This window comes from Bufo gargarizans, chromosome 8 (genome assembly GCF_014858855.1).
Source record: "Bufo gargarizans isolate SCDJY-AF-19 chromosome 8, ASM1485885v1, whole genome shotgun sequence".
Lineage (NCBI taxonomy): Eukaryota > Metazoa > Chordata > Amphibia > Anura > Bufonidae > Bufo > Bufo gargarizans.
The window spans coordinates 33,957,996-33,972,972 of NC_058087.1; the positions used below are offsets into that span (position 1 = coordinate 33,957,996).

Here is a 14,977-nt window from a genome sequence, read left to right on the forward strand (position 1 = left end):
ACTGGGGTCAGGCACGTAGCTGCGCGGCAGATCTGATCTGCAGACTTGCTCATCTGCATGAAATACTCACCTCTCAGCAGATATTCATCATCCGTCCTGTGTCATGTGACTCGTATCAATCCCAGATAATTCCCATATATCATTCAGTTCCCCTCTTCAACTACACACATTACCAGCGTAACCCTTCACCCTATTGCTCCGAATCCCTCACTTCCCTTCACACAATCAGAGAAATAAATAATAAACCACTAGGAGGAGTCGAGGAAAAAACTGAAGATGGATTCACCAACATCAATGGGAACTGCACACAGCTGGATACTGAGAGCTCCCCCTAGTGGTGGCTGCAGTTTTCCAGGACTTACATTTTGACCACCTATCCTGAGGGTAGGTCATCAGGATCAAAGTCCTGGAAAACTCCTTAAATAAAAGGATAATAGATTTTTGTGCCATAGATTTTACCTGGAATAACCTTTGGAACTGAGGATTTGGGATTTTGCTTGGTTTGAATAAATCTTCGACGCCCTCGTCATCTTCATGAACCAAACTCATGCTGTCAATCAAAGAGTCCACCGCTGACAGCTGGGTGTCTGCAAAGAAAGGAAGTAGGAATATGAGCAGAGCATACAACAGAATGACAGACAGGGGCGTCCAGAGGTAAGAAACGCCCTACCGGTGGGCCTGAACTTCTTGTTGTTGTTGAGTGAGGAGAAGAGATATTGCCGCAAATCCTCCATGTACGGCAGCTGCACATAAACCAGACACTGGAAGGAGAAGAGCGTAACAGTGTGTCAGCGCAGAGAAGACATAACATAAGAGACTGTTTTATATTCCAGAGCTGCACTCACTATTCTGCTGGCGCAGTCACTGTGTACATACATTACATTACTTATCCTGTACTGATGCTGAGTTGTATCCTGTATTATACTCCAGAGCTGCACTCACTATTCTGCTTGTGCAGTCACTGTGTACATACATTACTTATCCTGTACTGATCCTGAGTTACATCCTGTATTATACTCCAGAGCTGCACTCACTATTCTGCTGGTGGAGTCACTGTGTACATACATTACTTCTCCTGTACTGATCCTGAGTATCATCCTGTATTATACTCCAGAGCTGCACTCACTATTCTGCTGGTGCAGTCACTGTGTACATACATTACTTATCCTGTACTGATCCTGAGTTACATCCTGTATTATACTCCAGAGCTGCACTCACTATTCTGCTGGTGGAGTCACTGTGTACATACATTACTTATCCTGTACTGATCCTGAGTTACATCCTGTATTATACTCCAGAGCTGCACTCACTATTCTGCTGGTGGAGTCACTGTGTACATACATTACTTCTCCTGTACTGATCCTGAGCATCATCCTGTATTATACTCCAGAGCTGCACTCACTATTCTGCTGGTGCAGTCACTGTGTACATACATTGCTTACCTCGTATTTTTCCTTGATGTGTGGGAATGCCACCCCAACCTGAGGATTGGACCGTCTGTCGTAGGCGTACCGCACAATGGCGACCATCTCCATGTCATGAAGTGCGTGGATTAATGCAGAGAGCGCAATGGTAGCAGACTAGAGGACAGAGCCAGAAATGTGTAAGAGAAGTGGTTTCAGTACAGGGGAGCTCAGCTGCTGCAGAGGAAAGCTTCGGGCTGCACCATTATATCTCATGCCCAATTGCTGCCAGCTCCTGCACTATTGTAATCTGCCCGCTTTAGGTTTACATCCCCTTTAAGCAGCTGGACACTTACTTCATCATCTTTTGGAGCAAAGACCTTCAGAACCTGGTTCCCCATGAAGTGAGTCCTCTCAATCTGAAAGTAACATCACAGATAGGTGATTATCGAATACAGACCACATGGAGCCTACTGGACGGTATAAGGTCCTGGACTGATCTCTCTCATCCTCCACTAACATCCAGAGCTGTATTCAGAATTCTGCTGATTGGCACTCAGGCCTCAGGACCTCGTATCTCTGGCTCTGCCTGTGTTCAGTGCACAATGTGTGGGAGGTTTCAAAATGGCCCCTTCAGAGCAGTGTATTGTGAGATATGAGAATAAATGCAGCTCTGGATGTGATTGGAGTACATTGGATAAGGTCAGGCGTCCATTCAAGTGACGGTAACAACAGACGCACCTGCGACGCCTTTGTGAACCCCAGAACGGAGAAACATTTGGACTCTGTTTTGTATTTCATCTGATCCTGATCCACTTTTGAGAACGGAATAATGTCACTTCCGTATCTGAAACCTGTTCCGGGAAAAAGGGAGAACACGTGTTACGAGATATAACAGAGGTGGAAAGCTGTGTCGAACTATCACCCCCCGCATGCTCTGCCAGCGGCAGTCAGGTGGAGCCCACCGTTGCTGGGTGTGACCTCATTTAAAGTAAAGATGTGCCACCTCTATTTAAAGCAACAGCACCCTGTTTCTATAGCTGCAAATATCTTAGAGCGTGTATGGCCCTTTAATTCTCATTACAGATGGCCGCCTTCCTCCCTCACCTTGTATGGTGTCGTCTTTCTGAACTTCAGTTTCCTCGTCGTTATTCAGGCAGAAAACCGTTTCCTTCTGAACATCGTCCTTTTTCAGGGATTTGGAGTCCACGGTCGTCCAGGTCTTCTTCACCTTCTCCTCCGTGACCTGAGACGGCATGTAAAGGGTTAAATCATTCACGTGACAAAGGGTCAATGGGGAGGAAGCTCTGGAACTTACTGACATCCTTTGTGTTACTATTCCTCATCCTTTTAAAGGGTCCTCTCACTTCAGCAAGTGGCATTTATCTTGTAGAGAAAGTTAATACAAGCCACTTACTAATGTATTGTGATTGTCCATATTGCTTCCTTTGCTGGCAGGATTCATTTTTCCATCACATTATACACTTCTCGTTTCCATGGTTACAGACCATCCTGCAATCCATCAGTGGAGGTCGTGCTTTCACACTATAGGAAAAAGTAAAAGTCTCTCTGGTGGCCCGGACCACGGGAGCGCAGATAGGCCAGTGCTTTTTCCTATAGTGTGCAAGCACGACCACCACTGATGGATTGCAGGGTGGTCTGTAACCATGGAAACGAGAAGTGTATAATGTGATGGAAAAATGAATCCTGCCAGCAAAGGAAGCAATATGGACAATCACAATACATTAGTAAGTGGCTTGTATTAACTTTCTCTACTAGATAAATGCTACTAAGGGTACTTTCACACTTGCGGCAGGACGGATCCGACAGGCTGTTCACCATGTCGGATCCGTCCTGCGGCTATTTCGCCGTGCCCGCGGACCGCCGCTCCGTCCCCATTGACTATAATGGGGACAGGGGCGGAGCTCCAGCGCAGCACGGCAGTGCACGGAGAAAGCCCGCCGGACTAAAATTACTGCATGTCAGGCTTTTTAGTCCGGCGGCTTTCTCCGTGCACCGCCGTGCTGCGCAGGAGCTCCGCCCCCGTCCCCATTATAGTCAATGCGGACGGAGCAGCGGTCCGGCGGCACGGTGAAATAGCCGCAGGACGGATCCGACATGGTGAACAGCCTGTTGGATCCGTCCTGCCGCAAGTGTGAAAGTAGCCTTACTGAAGTGAGGCAACCCCTTTGAGGATCTCTGCTTGCTGTCAATAAAAGGAAACATTATATACACAATTATTGATTGAAAACAGAACTAGTACTTCTCACAGCTGAGGGTTTGTTACAATTGTCTCCAGTCCAGACAGTCCTTGGTGAGCTAAACACATCATTAGCACACAGCATGTCCCAATAGTTTGTTACAATGTAGCAGTCTGTAACAGGATGTTTATCTTACAGGAATTTGCATAATTTGGATACAATTGTAACAAACCAGTTTTTATAAACATTAGTTCTGTGCAGGGAATCGGTATCTGGATGTAAGAGTGCACCTATTCACTCACAGCAAACAGAGATCTTGAAAACAGTTAAAGTTCTTTATTTTCACAGCCATGGCGCGTTCCACATGGGCAGTGATTCTGTAGAACTGTAATTCCCAGCATGCCCTGAACACTGCAGTTGAGGGAAACAGGGTGGATTCTGATCCTTCCTAGAAGGTGGTCAGGGAGGTTAACAGCTGTCGGCAACAGACGGGCGCCGTTCACACGCAGAACCCGTCTATGGCGCTGGAAAGGAGCCGATACTTACAGACTTGTATCCCACGATGCGTATGGAAATGTTAGACCCGATGGTCAGCATGCACGGCCAGGCCATGGGTCTCCTCTCAATCTTCTTAAACATGGAGAGCTTCTCCAGACTGTCCCTGAAGCCCAAAACAAGAGACAGAGAAACATCACTGAACTGTACGCAACGTCTCCTTCAAGCTCGGTGACTCCAGCTCAGCCGCACTGTCTACTGCAGTCTCATCAGAGCTTCAGGCTGCGGCTCTGTCCATTATGCTTTACACTGCAGCACTGCTTGATCAGATTGACTGCTGTGTGTAAGCACAAGCAGCGAGTCTGAAAACGGCTACACACATACTGTGGGCGGGGCCTCAATAAAGGGGCAGAGCTGGGAGATCAGTGACTACAATGTGTCATTACCTGAATGTGTACACTTCGTCCAGGCCGCCTTCACCCTCCAGAGAGACCATGATCTGCCTCACCATCTGGACGCCAGCCTTCTGCTGATCGGAGAGTCCTTTGCCCAGACCATGCCCTCTTCCACCATCTTGTCTATCTCCGGCTCCGCCCTCATCATCATCATCATCAACGGGAAAGGGCAAACTGCAGACAGTGAGATGGGATTACAATGTATCATTCTTTATAATGTACATCATTATTATTAGCTTGTGTCATAGCCGTGCGCTGATCTGACAAGCCATACACTTTTTGATTCCCATAAAAATACAATCTGTAAATGCTTGCTGTCAGTGAATGGAAACTTTGCGGGCTTAAAAACTGGTCTTTACATGCAGGTGCTAGGGTTTCTACAATGTAGAAATCTGACGGTGAGCCGTGTGCCACCGATTTGCCGGTGTAATTGCTGTGGGCCAGCATGCGCCATTCAAAGTGGAAACTGCATCAAAAGGTTCCTATACTGCAGGGATCAGCAACCTCCAACACTCCGGCTTTGGTGAAACTACAACTCTCAGCATGCACGCTTGCTTGGCTGTTCTCGGAACTCCCATAGAAGTGAATGGAACATGCTTGGAGTTGTAGTTTCACCACAGCTGGAGTACCTGAGGTTGCTAACCCCTGCTACATTGCAAAACTATGCAGATTGTCTATCAGGATGGTTCTATTCACTGAGGGCAATCAGAGTCAATGAAAACAAGGTATCTTATACAGTTGCAGAATTTTCATTGTAGGATGATTTAGGGTACTTTCACACTTGCGTTGTGAGGATCCGGCAGGCAGTTCCGGCGACGGAACTGCCTGCCGGATGCGAAAATCCGTATGCAAACGGATATCATTTGTAGACGGATCCGGATCCATCTGACAAATGCATTGAAATACCAGATACGTCTCTCCGGTGTTATCCGGAAAAAGGGATCCGGTATTTATTATTTTTAATTTTTTTAAAGGTCTGCGCATACGCAGACCGGATCTGTCAATGCGGCAATTTTAACTAATACATTTCAATGGAAATTAATGCCGTATCCGGCATTCCGGCAAGTGTTCCGGAATTTTGGCCGGAGAAAATACTGCAGTATTTTCTCCGGCCAAATACCGTAAGAGGGACTGAACTGATGCATCCTGAACAAATCGCTCTCCATTCAGAATGCATTAGGATAAAACTGATCAGTTATTGTCCGGTATAGCGCCCCTAGGACGGAACTTAATACCGGAAAAGAATAACGCTAGTGTGAAGGTATCCTTAGATGGAAACAACGCCTGCTAATGTTTTGTGTATGGAAGTGCTGGGAGATGTAGTTCCCCAGCATCTGCAGTCTCTGGGGGACGTACAAGAACTGCAGGGTGATGCCGGCTTTCTTCAGGTTGGCGATGATGATCTCCAGCTGGTCCTCGGTGAAGGGGCTGCTCAGGTCTGTCAGCACCGCAATGTGCAGCTTCTCGTATTTCTTCCCTCTATAATAAAAAGAAGGTGATTTCTCAGACTCCTGAAGGTCATTATATACATACATATACACAGAAGGGGTGGGTAATACCGTCATATACATGTACTGGTCACTTACAGCGTCTCCTTCTGGAGGATATCCATGCAGACAATCAGGGCATCCAGGACTGGGGCAGATAAGGAAAACATGGAGGAGAGTGGTCACAGGAAGACACAGCCCCACGCCGCCCCGCACAGGAGGGCGCGGCCCCACGCCGCCCCGCACAGGAGGGCACGGCCCCACGCCGCCCCGCACAGGGCGGGGAGGGCCAGACAGATTAAAGGATACAGTCGGCTTGCTGGGCACCGGGCTGAATAACACTCTGAATCTCCTCCAGCAGCTGGAAGTCTGGGAGCATGAGATGTCTCTGCACCGTGATGTTCTGATACTGATCCTTAGAAGCCAGGGCATTGTCTGTGCCGTCTGTGCCAAACAAAACCACCGCAATCTCATCCTTAGATTCGGCAAACACCTGAAACAGTGAAACATCGGGTTAGGGTACGTGTGTATGTGCGGCAGAAGATCCGGCATTAACAGATTCAACAATTCATCGCCAGATCCCCATTGACTATAATGGGGGCATGTGGTGATCCGGCTGCTTTCCTGCATACGTGCCGGATCAGAGATGCTGCAGATGCGACCGTACTCATACATACGTCAATGTCCAGTGGCTCACCTCAACCTATAATAATAGAATGGGGGTGCTCTACAAGTGACCTACCCAGTGTCAGAGAGCATATATAATACAGGAAATAGTAGACCCCCCCCCCCCCCCCCCACCACCACCAGTAACCAGATGCAAACACCAGTGGAGTATTTTGAACCATATATTTACTAGTCACTAAAATAACTGTAAGAGGAGGGCCCTTGCTCTACCTTAAAAGTAAAAGTAAAAAATGTACAATAACACTGCAACAAATTGGAGTATAGAAGGAGTTACAAACAATCAAGACCATATAATCTCGTCTGTGTACCGGCACTATGTGCACATCAGTCCTCCGCGCATTCATATAAGATCAATGTCGTTGAATCAGAAACAAACAGTCATAATGTTGCCAAATGTATCGGTGCCAGCAAACTAGTGCCGCTTCTTACCACCCTACTCGTGCACTTGGACTTAGGAGAGATCACAGTCACGATCCAACTTGTATGTCCACTTTATGTCCGTTAGTTCCTCTGCTGGGTGGCGGCCGGTAAGTGGTCCGGTATTAGCCGCGGTTTGAGCAGCGTCTCCTGCCGGTGAAGTGTCACAAATATAGATTCCTCGTGAGGATTCACTGATAGGAATGATGTGCACAGTGGAGATTATCTGGTCTCATATGAAGGACACTGATTGTTTTTAACTCCTTCGATATTCAATACTTTATTGGGGTGTCATTATACATTTTTTACTTTTTTCATTTTCCTATTTTCATTTGTTCCTCATCGTTTCAAGATCTCTGCTGGCTGTCAGTCAAAACAAATGTTCTAGTTGACACCCAGAGCCTCAAAAACCAGAGCTGAGGGTTTGTTACAGTTGTATCCAGTGCAAAGAATCCTCTGTATTTAAACACATCAGCAGCAAAAACCTCACTCCTGCCCTGATAGATTGTTACAATGTATCAGCGCAGGTAAAAAGTATCAGTCTGGAATACAGGATGATGTTTAAAGGGGTATTCTGGCTGTTTAAAGTTATCTCCTACCCACGGATAGGGGATAACTATCAGATCGGTGGGGGACCTACATCTGGGACCCCCACGATCACAGGAACAGGGCCCCGTACCCCCCTGAAAGGACCAGGATGGCAGGTTGCAATTGCACAGCCGCCACATTCATTTCTATGGGAGTTCCGGAGATGGAGATGTTCTTGTGATTGCGGTGGTCCTAGCGGTAGGACCCCACCAATCTATAATAATAATAATAAAAATGTTAACCAACTGGAATACCCCTTTAACTCAGAAGGGATTCTCTACACTAGATACAATTGTAACAAACCCTCAGCTGGAAGAAGATTCTTCCCATTAAAACTAACAATGGAAAATGGTGAAAAACGAAGACACAAAGTGTCGCCTCTTCTGCAGTCTCTTCTCTGGTGACCTCTGCTGCTCGGGCTCCAGACGTCTCCTGCCTTCAGGCTCTGGAAGTAGATCCCTTTAATTGATCCCCCCCCCCCCTCCTTGTAGTCAGTCACATCGGGGCCTCTCCACAATACCTGTCTTTGCACGAAGAGCGTCAAGACTTTCTTCGCCTGTTCGTACGCACTCTCCTCGCCCTGATTGGAGTGACTCATGGCGAGCCCCACGTCCATACACAGGACGACCGCAGTCTGCGGAGACAACAGGATGACACGTTATCCAGCCCACCTCCATGTAAGACTGAAAACCCTCAGATTGTTCTCAATCCCCGTCGACCAGCGGTATAAAGAGGTGGCGGCGCTCTGTAAGCCACTGACGTCCCGTTTGTTGGTCACATGAAAGCTGTGCTTTCTGCTGCAGCTCTCTCCATGTAACTGCCACAGCTTCTAACAGAAGATATGTAAAAGTCGCCTTATTTGCACTAGAAGTGATGAATGAAATGCTAGCAGTCTGCAGTAAGGGTACAGAGGGGCGGTAACCAGTTGGGGGTGTGTCCCTGCACTGACTGGAAATGTCAGCACTGATTGGATAGAGCCAGACTGTGCAGGGACACGCCCCCAACTGGTTACCACCCCTCTGTACCCTTACTGCAGACTGCTAGCCATTCATTCACAACTTCTAGTAGAAATAATAGAGGAACGGCACAACATAGACATATAAGAATAGAGGCTCCAGAATTGTTATTACACGGGGAATGCATGAAGCTATTAACACTGGAATGTCAGGAGCGGGGAGAGGTCCCCTTTAATGACCCGTCGGGAAACCCCTTGAAACGTGAACATGGATCTGGCAGATTTCCTTCGTAGAGAAGGCTCTACTAGTGCATCCATCAATGTTACAGCGACTGAAGCCTCCACGTAGCGTCTTCCTACCCAACGCAAGTGACAATAGTCTCCAGAGGGAATTTTATAAACTTCACAGAGTAAACCAGTTCTAAGACAACTTCATGGCCCCGGATTTTATTTTTCATATTACATTTTTAAATGACAATGGATAAAAAGAAAAAAAAAACATGAGCGTGAACGCAGCCTTTTAGTGACACTGTAGAATAGTGGGGTGACAGGAAGCCGCGGCGCTAGCAGTTGTCACCCAGCTTTTCCAAATAAGGATAAGGGTACTTTCACACTTGAGGGAAAAGGATTCCGGCAATCCGGACGCAAACTGATGGCATTTCTCAGACGGATCCGTCTGACAAATGCATTGAAATATCGGATCCGTCTCTACGGTGTCATCCGGAAAAATGGATCCGGTATTATTTTTTTGCATTTTTAAAGGTCTGCACATTCGCTGACCGGAAAGCCGGATCAGTTTTGCCGGAACACTTAATGCCAGATCTGGCACTAATACACTTCAATGTAAGGGCACTTTCACACTGGCGTTTTGACTTTTCGTTTCTGAGATCCGTTCAGGGCTCAGCGGTCCAAAACGGATCAGTTTGGCCCTAATGCATTCTGAATGGATAAAGATCCGCTCAGACGCATCAGTTTGCCTCCGTTCAGTCTCCATTCCGCTCTGGAGGCCGCCTTCAGCGTTTTGATATCCGCCTGACGTTGCGGAGCCAAACGGATCCGTCCTGACACACAATGTAAGTCAAAGGGGACGGATCCGTTTTCACTGACACAATATAGCACAATAGAAAACGGATCCGTCCCCCATTGACCTTCAATGGTGTTCAAAACTGATTTATTTTGGCTATGTTACAGAAAATACAACCGGATCCGTTCTGAACGGATGCATGCGGTTGTATTATCTGAACGGATGCGTTTGTGCAGATCCATGACGGATCTGCACCAAATGCAAGTGTGAAAGTAGCCTAAATTAATTCCGGATCTGGCAAGTGATCAGTATTTTTGGCCAGAGAGAAAACTGCAGCACGCTGCGGTATTTTCTCCGTCCCAAAAACGTAAGTGGGACTGAACCGATGCATCCTGAACGGATCGCTCTCCATTCAGAATGCATGGGGATAAAACTGATCAGTTCTTTCCGGTATTGAGCCCCTAGGACGGAACTCAATACCGGAAAAGAAAAACGATAGTGTGAAAGTAACCTACATATTGAGCCCCATCTAGTGGCATCTTGAGAAGGTAGACCGATCCTCTAGGTGCTAATGACGCCCCCATAGCACCTAGAGGGTCATTAGCATATTAATAAAAGTTCTTTTTTTAGGTAAACGGCTGCCCCAGTATCAGGAACTGCATGGACACAACTTATAATGGAAATCAGACACACTAGCCATCTAGTGGAGAAAAGCGGAACTGCACCCTGAGAGAACTGCCCGGACTTGTCAGTGTCACCTACGTAATATCTACCTCCAAAGCGCCTGCCACCTACACAGCATGATCAGCTTTGTCACACATGCATATCAGTATTATATGTGGAGGTGTGACCTGCTCCACACGTATAACAATAATACACCGTGTGAATACGTGCGATAATGCATAGTCGGGCTGTGCTCCACGCCCTCTGCAGCCGGTAAGCTCATATTGCCGCTTCTCATACCTTTGCCGCCCGCGCCATGTTTCTCCTTTATTTTTCTGGTTGTGTCTCTTCTTATTCTTCCCCTCCGCTACAGTGGACGGAACTTTAGGTTCCGGGTCTATGAAAGGCGGTCAAACAGCGGCCCCTAGTGGCCAGTCTGGGAATGTCTACATTTATCTCACACTATTCAGATTGCTCCCAGCAGGAGGTGATCCACACTGACAACTCTCAGCTAAGGGCAGGGATCTGAAACTGCTGGGGTGTCAGATTTAGGCCTCATGCACACGACCGTTGTGTGCATCCTTGGCCGTTGTGCCGTTTTCCGTTTTTTTCTGCGGTCCCATTGACTTTCAATGGGTCAGTGGAAAAATCGGAAACTGCACCGTTTGGCAGCCGCATCCGTGATCCGTGTTTCCTGGCCGTGAAAAAAATATGACCTGTCCTATTTTTTTCACGGCCAACGGTTCACGGACCCATTCAAGTCAATGGGTCCGTGAAAATCACGGATGCACACAAGATTGTCATCCGTGTCCGTGATCCGTGTCCGTTTTTTCCTATGATTTCAATGGCAAACTTGACTTAGATTTTTATTTCATTTTTCATGTCCGTGAATCCTCCAAAAATCACGGAAGACCCATGGAAGAAAAAACGGACACGGATCACGGTACAACGGAACCACGTTTTGCGGGACGTTAAAAAATACTGTCGTGTGCAGGAGGCCTTACTAACAGTTACTGATCCTGCACCATCAGAGCTCCTTCACACGTGTATCAGTCCCTACTGAGAGGATAGTTATTGTGGATACAATGTAGCATACACAGGATCTATCAACCTTAGGCCCCATGCACACGGCCGTTGTTCACAGCCGTGTGCGGGCCGTGGAACCGCGGCCTGGATCCCTCCTGAGAGCAGGAGCGCACGGCGTCACTGGTTGCTATGACGCTGTGCGCCCCCTGCTGCCGGCACAGTACAGTAATACACTGGTATAGATCGTACCAGTGTATTACTGTACTGTGCCGGCAGCAGGGAGCGCACGGCGTCATAGCAACCAGTGACGCCGTGCGCTCCTGCTCTCAGGAGGGATCCAGGCCGCGGTTCCACGGCCCGCACATGGCTGTGAACAACGGCCGTGTGCATGGGGCCTTAAAGGGTTTCTACCACTTGGATTTCACATAATTAGGTGTCAGACACTAGCGCTCCGATGACGTCATCGGCGCAGGCGCAGTGGAGATGTCTGAGCAGGGAAGCGGTCGGACATTCACTGCGCATGCGCCGAATACAGCCGCGCATGGCGCATGCGCGTGAAGTCGTCCGTTTGATGCATTCCGAAGCAGATGGGCGGGCTGGAGGGAGGCGCTGAGCGGCGGCATCTTGAGAAGGTAGACCAATCCTCTAGGTGCTAATGACGCCCCCATAGCACCTAGAGGGTCATTAGCATATTAATAAAAGTTCTTTTTTTAGGTAAACGGCTGCCCCAAAATCTATTATAGCAGGATAGTTTGGCAGAGCAGACACTAGCGGAGCGCTAGTGTCTGACACCTAATTATGTGAAATCCAAGTGGTAGAAACCCTTTAAACCTCCAGGACTAACATACTGATGGTCTCTCAGGTACTTTCACACTAGCGTTTTTCTTTTCCAGCGCTGAGTTCTGTCCTAGGGGCTCAATACCGGAAAAGAACTGATCAGTTTTATCCCCATGCATTCTGAATGGAGAGCGATCCGCTCAGGATGCATCGGTTCAGTCCCTCTTAAGTTTTTTTGACCAGAGAAAATTCCGCAGCATGCTGAAGTTTTCTCTCCGGCCAAAAATCCTGAACACTTGCCGGATCCAGCTTTAAACTTATATTGAAATGTATTAGTGCCGGATCCGTTCTTCCGATCGGCGCATGCGCAGATCTTTAAATCTGTGAAAAAAATAAACACCGAATCCGTTTTTCCAGATGACACCTGAGAGACAGATCCGGTATTTCAATGCCTTACATAAGCACAACCTCGAGCACCAATGTAAACTCTCTACCGCCGCCTACCATGTGCCATTTATAATGCTGGTGCCTTTGGGCCCCTCGGGGACCGGAGTCAGATGTAACTGCTACAGAAAGCTATGTCCCCATTGTCTTGGTTTCTTTACAAGGTTCATAGAGGTCATCACCCCATTGTCTACCGTCCATGTGTGGGATATTATCTGCATTGTTCACATTCAGCATTCCTCTGCGCAGCTGTACCCGTATACTCCAATCACCTCCAGAGCTGAATTCAAAATTCCACCCTCTCCAAGCATTCCGAATAGGTTTAGTGTCTGCCCAAAGCTTGCTCTGGTAATTGGCTTTGGAAGTTTTGTCTTCACTGAGTGCTCTGTATGTGTCTGGAAACAAGCTTGCTGTTGTTCTGAATCCCCGTCGACCAGCGGTATAAAGAGGTGGCGGCGCTCTGTAAGCCCCTGACGTCCCGTTTGTTGGTCACATGAAAGCTGTGCTTTCTGCTGCAGCTCTCTCCATGTAACTACCACAGCTTTTAACAGAAGATATGTAAAAGTCGCCTTATTTGCACTAGAAGTGATGAATGAATTGCTAGCAGTCTGCAGTAAGGGTACAGAGGGGCGGTAACCAGTTGGGGGTGTGTCCCTGCACTGACTGAAAATGTCAGCACTGATTGGATAGAGCCAGACTGTGCAGAGACACGCCCCCAACTGGTTACCACCCCTCTGTACCCTTACTGCAGACTGCATTCCGAATAGGTTTAGTGTCTGCCCAAAGCTTGCTCTGGTAATTGGCTTTGGAAGTTTTGTCTTCACTGAGTGCTCTGTATGTGTCTGGAAACAAGCTTGCTGACTGTTTCCAGCAACAACTGCCAATCATGTGGCTTTACCAGCAGAATAGTGAGTGCAGCTCCGGAGAATAATACAGGATGTAACTCAGGATCAGTACAGGATTAGTAATGTAATGTATGTACACAGTGACTGCACCAGCAGAATAGTGAGTGCAGCTCTGGAGTATATTACAGGATGTAACTCAGGATCAGTACAGAATAAGTAATGTATGTACACAGTGACTGCACCAGCAGAATAGTGAGTGCAGCTCTGGGGTATAATACAGGATGTAACTCAGGATCAGTTCAGGATAAGTAATGTACAGGATAAGGCCTCGTGCACACGACCATATGTATTTTACGGTCCGCAAAAAAATATGGATAACGTCTGTGTGCATTCCATATTTTGCGGAACGGAACAGCTGGCTTCTAATAGAACAGTACTGTCCTTGTCCGTGATACGGAAACGGAATGCACATGGGGTAACCACCTTTTTTTTTTTTCTTTGCAGACCCTTTGAAATTAATGGTTCCGCATACGGTCCGCAAGAAAAATAAATAAAACAACAACAGAACAGACATGGAAAGAAAATACGTTCGTGTGCATGAGGCCTAAGTAGAATAGTACGTAAAAAAGTGAAATAAAAATGTGTTCATGGTCCATTTTAACAGTTTTAATCGTAAAAAATGGATGCCGAAAAGGAATTTTATACATTATATATTCTAATTTATCAGCATCTTTAAAATGGTCGAATCAATGGCCTCTTTATTCTTGGAATGAAAGCTACAAAAAGCAACTATGGAATTTAGCCAAACGTGCGCTCACAGAGGCTGCGGCTCCTCTGTGCAGGGACTGACTATTTACCTCCTGTTCACCCGCCTAGTAGCAAATGCAACTGAACAGGAAAAGAAGCGGCCACATGCGGTCGGGAGCCCGCAGCCTGTGTCAGTGCAACGGAGACGACGGCATCACGGAAGAGACGGACGGGTTAGCTCTAGACTGTGTAAAACATCTTTCTTCCGCAGGTTATTACAAAGTGCTAATTAAGTTACGTGGCCGGAGACCCTCTTTAACTTGTGTCCGTTGATTTCAGGTTGGAAGATGAAGTATCTTTCTGAATACTTTCAAATATTGCAGCAATTTTGGGATGCGAGCTGATCTCGGACTGGAAGACACCCATGAAGGGGCTCTCGGCTGCCTCAGGAATGGTTAAAACTTCTTCTGCGGTCTTGTGCTGTATTCCGAGACATCAGATTTGTAATGGGGCGAAGGTTAGGACTGGAGCACTGGGGATGGGGTTAGGACTGGAGCACTGGGGTTCCTAGGCTGGACAACCCCTTTAACTAAATGTTAGGTATGGGGCCGTTCTACCTCTAGCAATATCAGGAGAGCCCAGGTGGTGGCACAGGTAGGGTATGCGGACGATAGACAGTGGGCCTTGGCATCCCTAGACATTGCCAAGGCATTTGATTCCATTGAATGGGAGTTCCTGTTACACACCCTAAAATGTTTTGGAT

The 14,977-nt window shown here is 47.4% G+C and overlaps 1 protein-coding gene across 1 annotated transcript in view; it reads right to left on the minus strand.

The window, feature by feature from the left end:
* Positions 1 to 10,742, minus strand: part of XRCC5 (X-ray repair cross complementing 5) — a 37,430-nt gene extending 26,688 nt beyond the window's left edge. Inside the window, exons 1-13 of the mRNA XM_044303886.1 lie at positions 10,676 to 10,742; positions 8,254 to 8,367; positions 6,351 to 6,534; positions 6,141 to 6,189; positions 5,911 to 6,033; positions 4,546 to 4,728; positions 4,151 to 4,265; positions 2,511 to 2,649; positions 2,145 to 2,257; positions 1,760 to 1,822; positions 1,443 to 1,580; positions 671 to 761; positions 460 to 587 (exon numbers count right to left, since the gene is read on the minus strand). Coding sequence (XP_044159821.1) covers positions 460 to 587; positions 671 to 761; positions 1,443 to 1,580; positions 1,760 to 1,822; positions 2,145 to 2,257; positions 2,511 to 2,649; positions 4,151 to 4,265; positions 4,546 to 4,728; positions 5,911 to 6,033; positions 6,141 to 6,189; positions 6,351 to 6,534; positions 8,254 to 8,367; positions 10,676 to 10,693 — 1,458 coding nt within the window. The 5' untranslated portion in view covers positions 10,694 to 10,742. The remainder of the gene's footprint in view (positions 1 to 459; positions 588 to 670; positions 762 to 1,442; positions 1,581 to 1,759; positions 1,823 to 2,144; positions 2,258 to 2,510; positions 2,650 to 4,150; positions 4,266 to 4,545; positions 4,729 to 5,910; positions 6,034 to 6,140; positions 6,190 to 6,350; positions 6,535 to 8,253; positions 8,368 to 10,675) is intronic.
* Between the last annotated feature and the right edge of the window lie 4,235 nt (positions 10,743 to 14,977).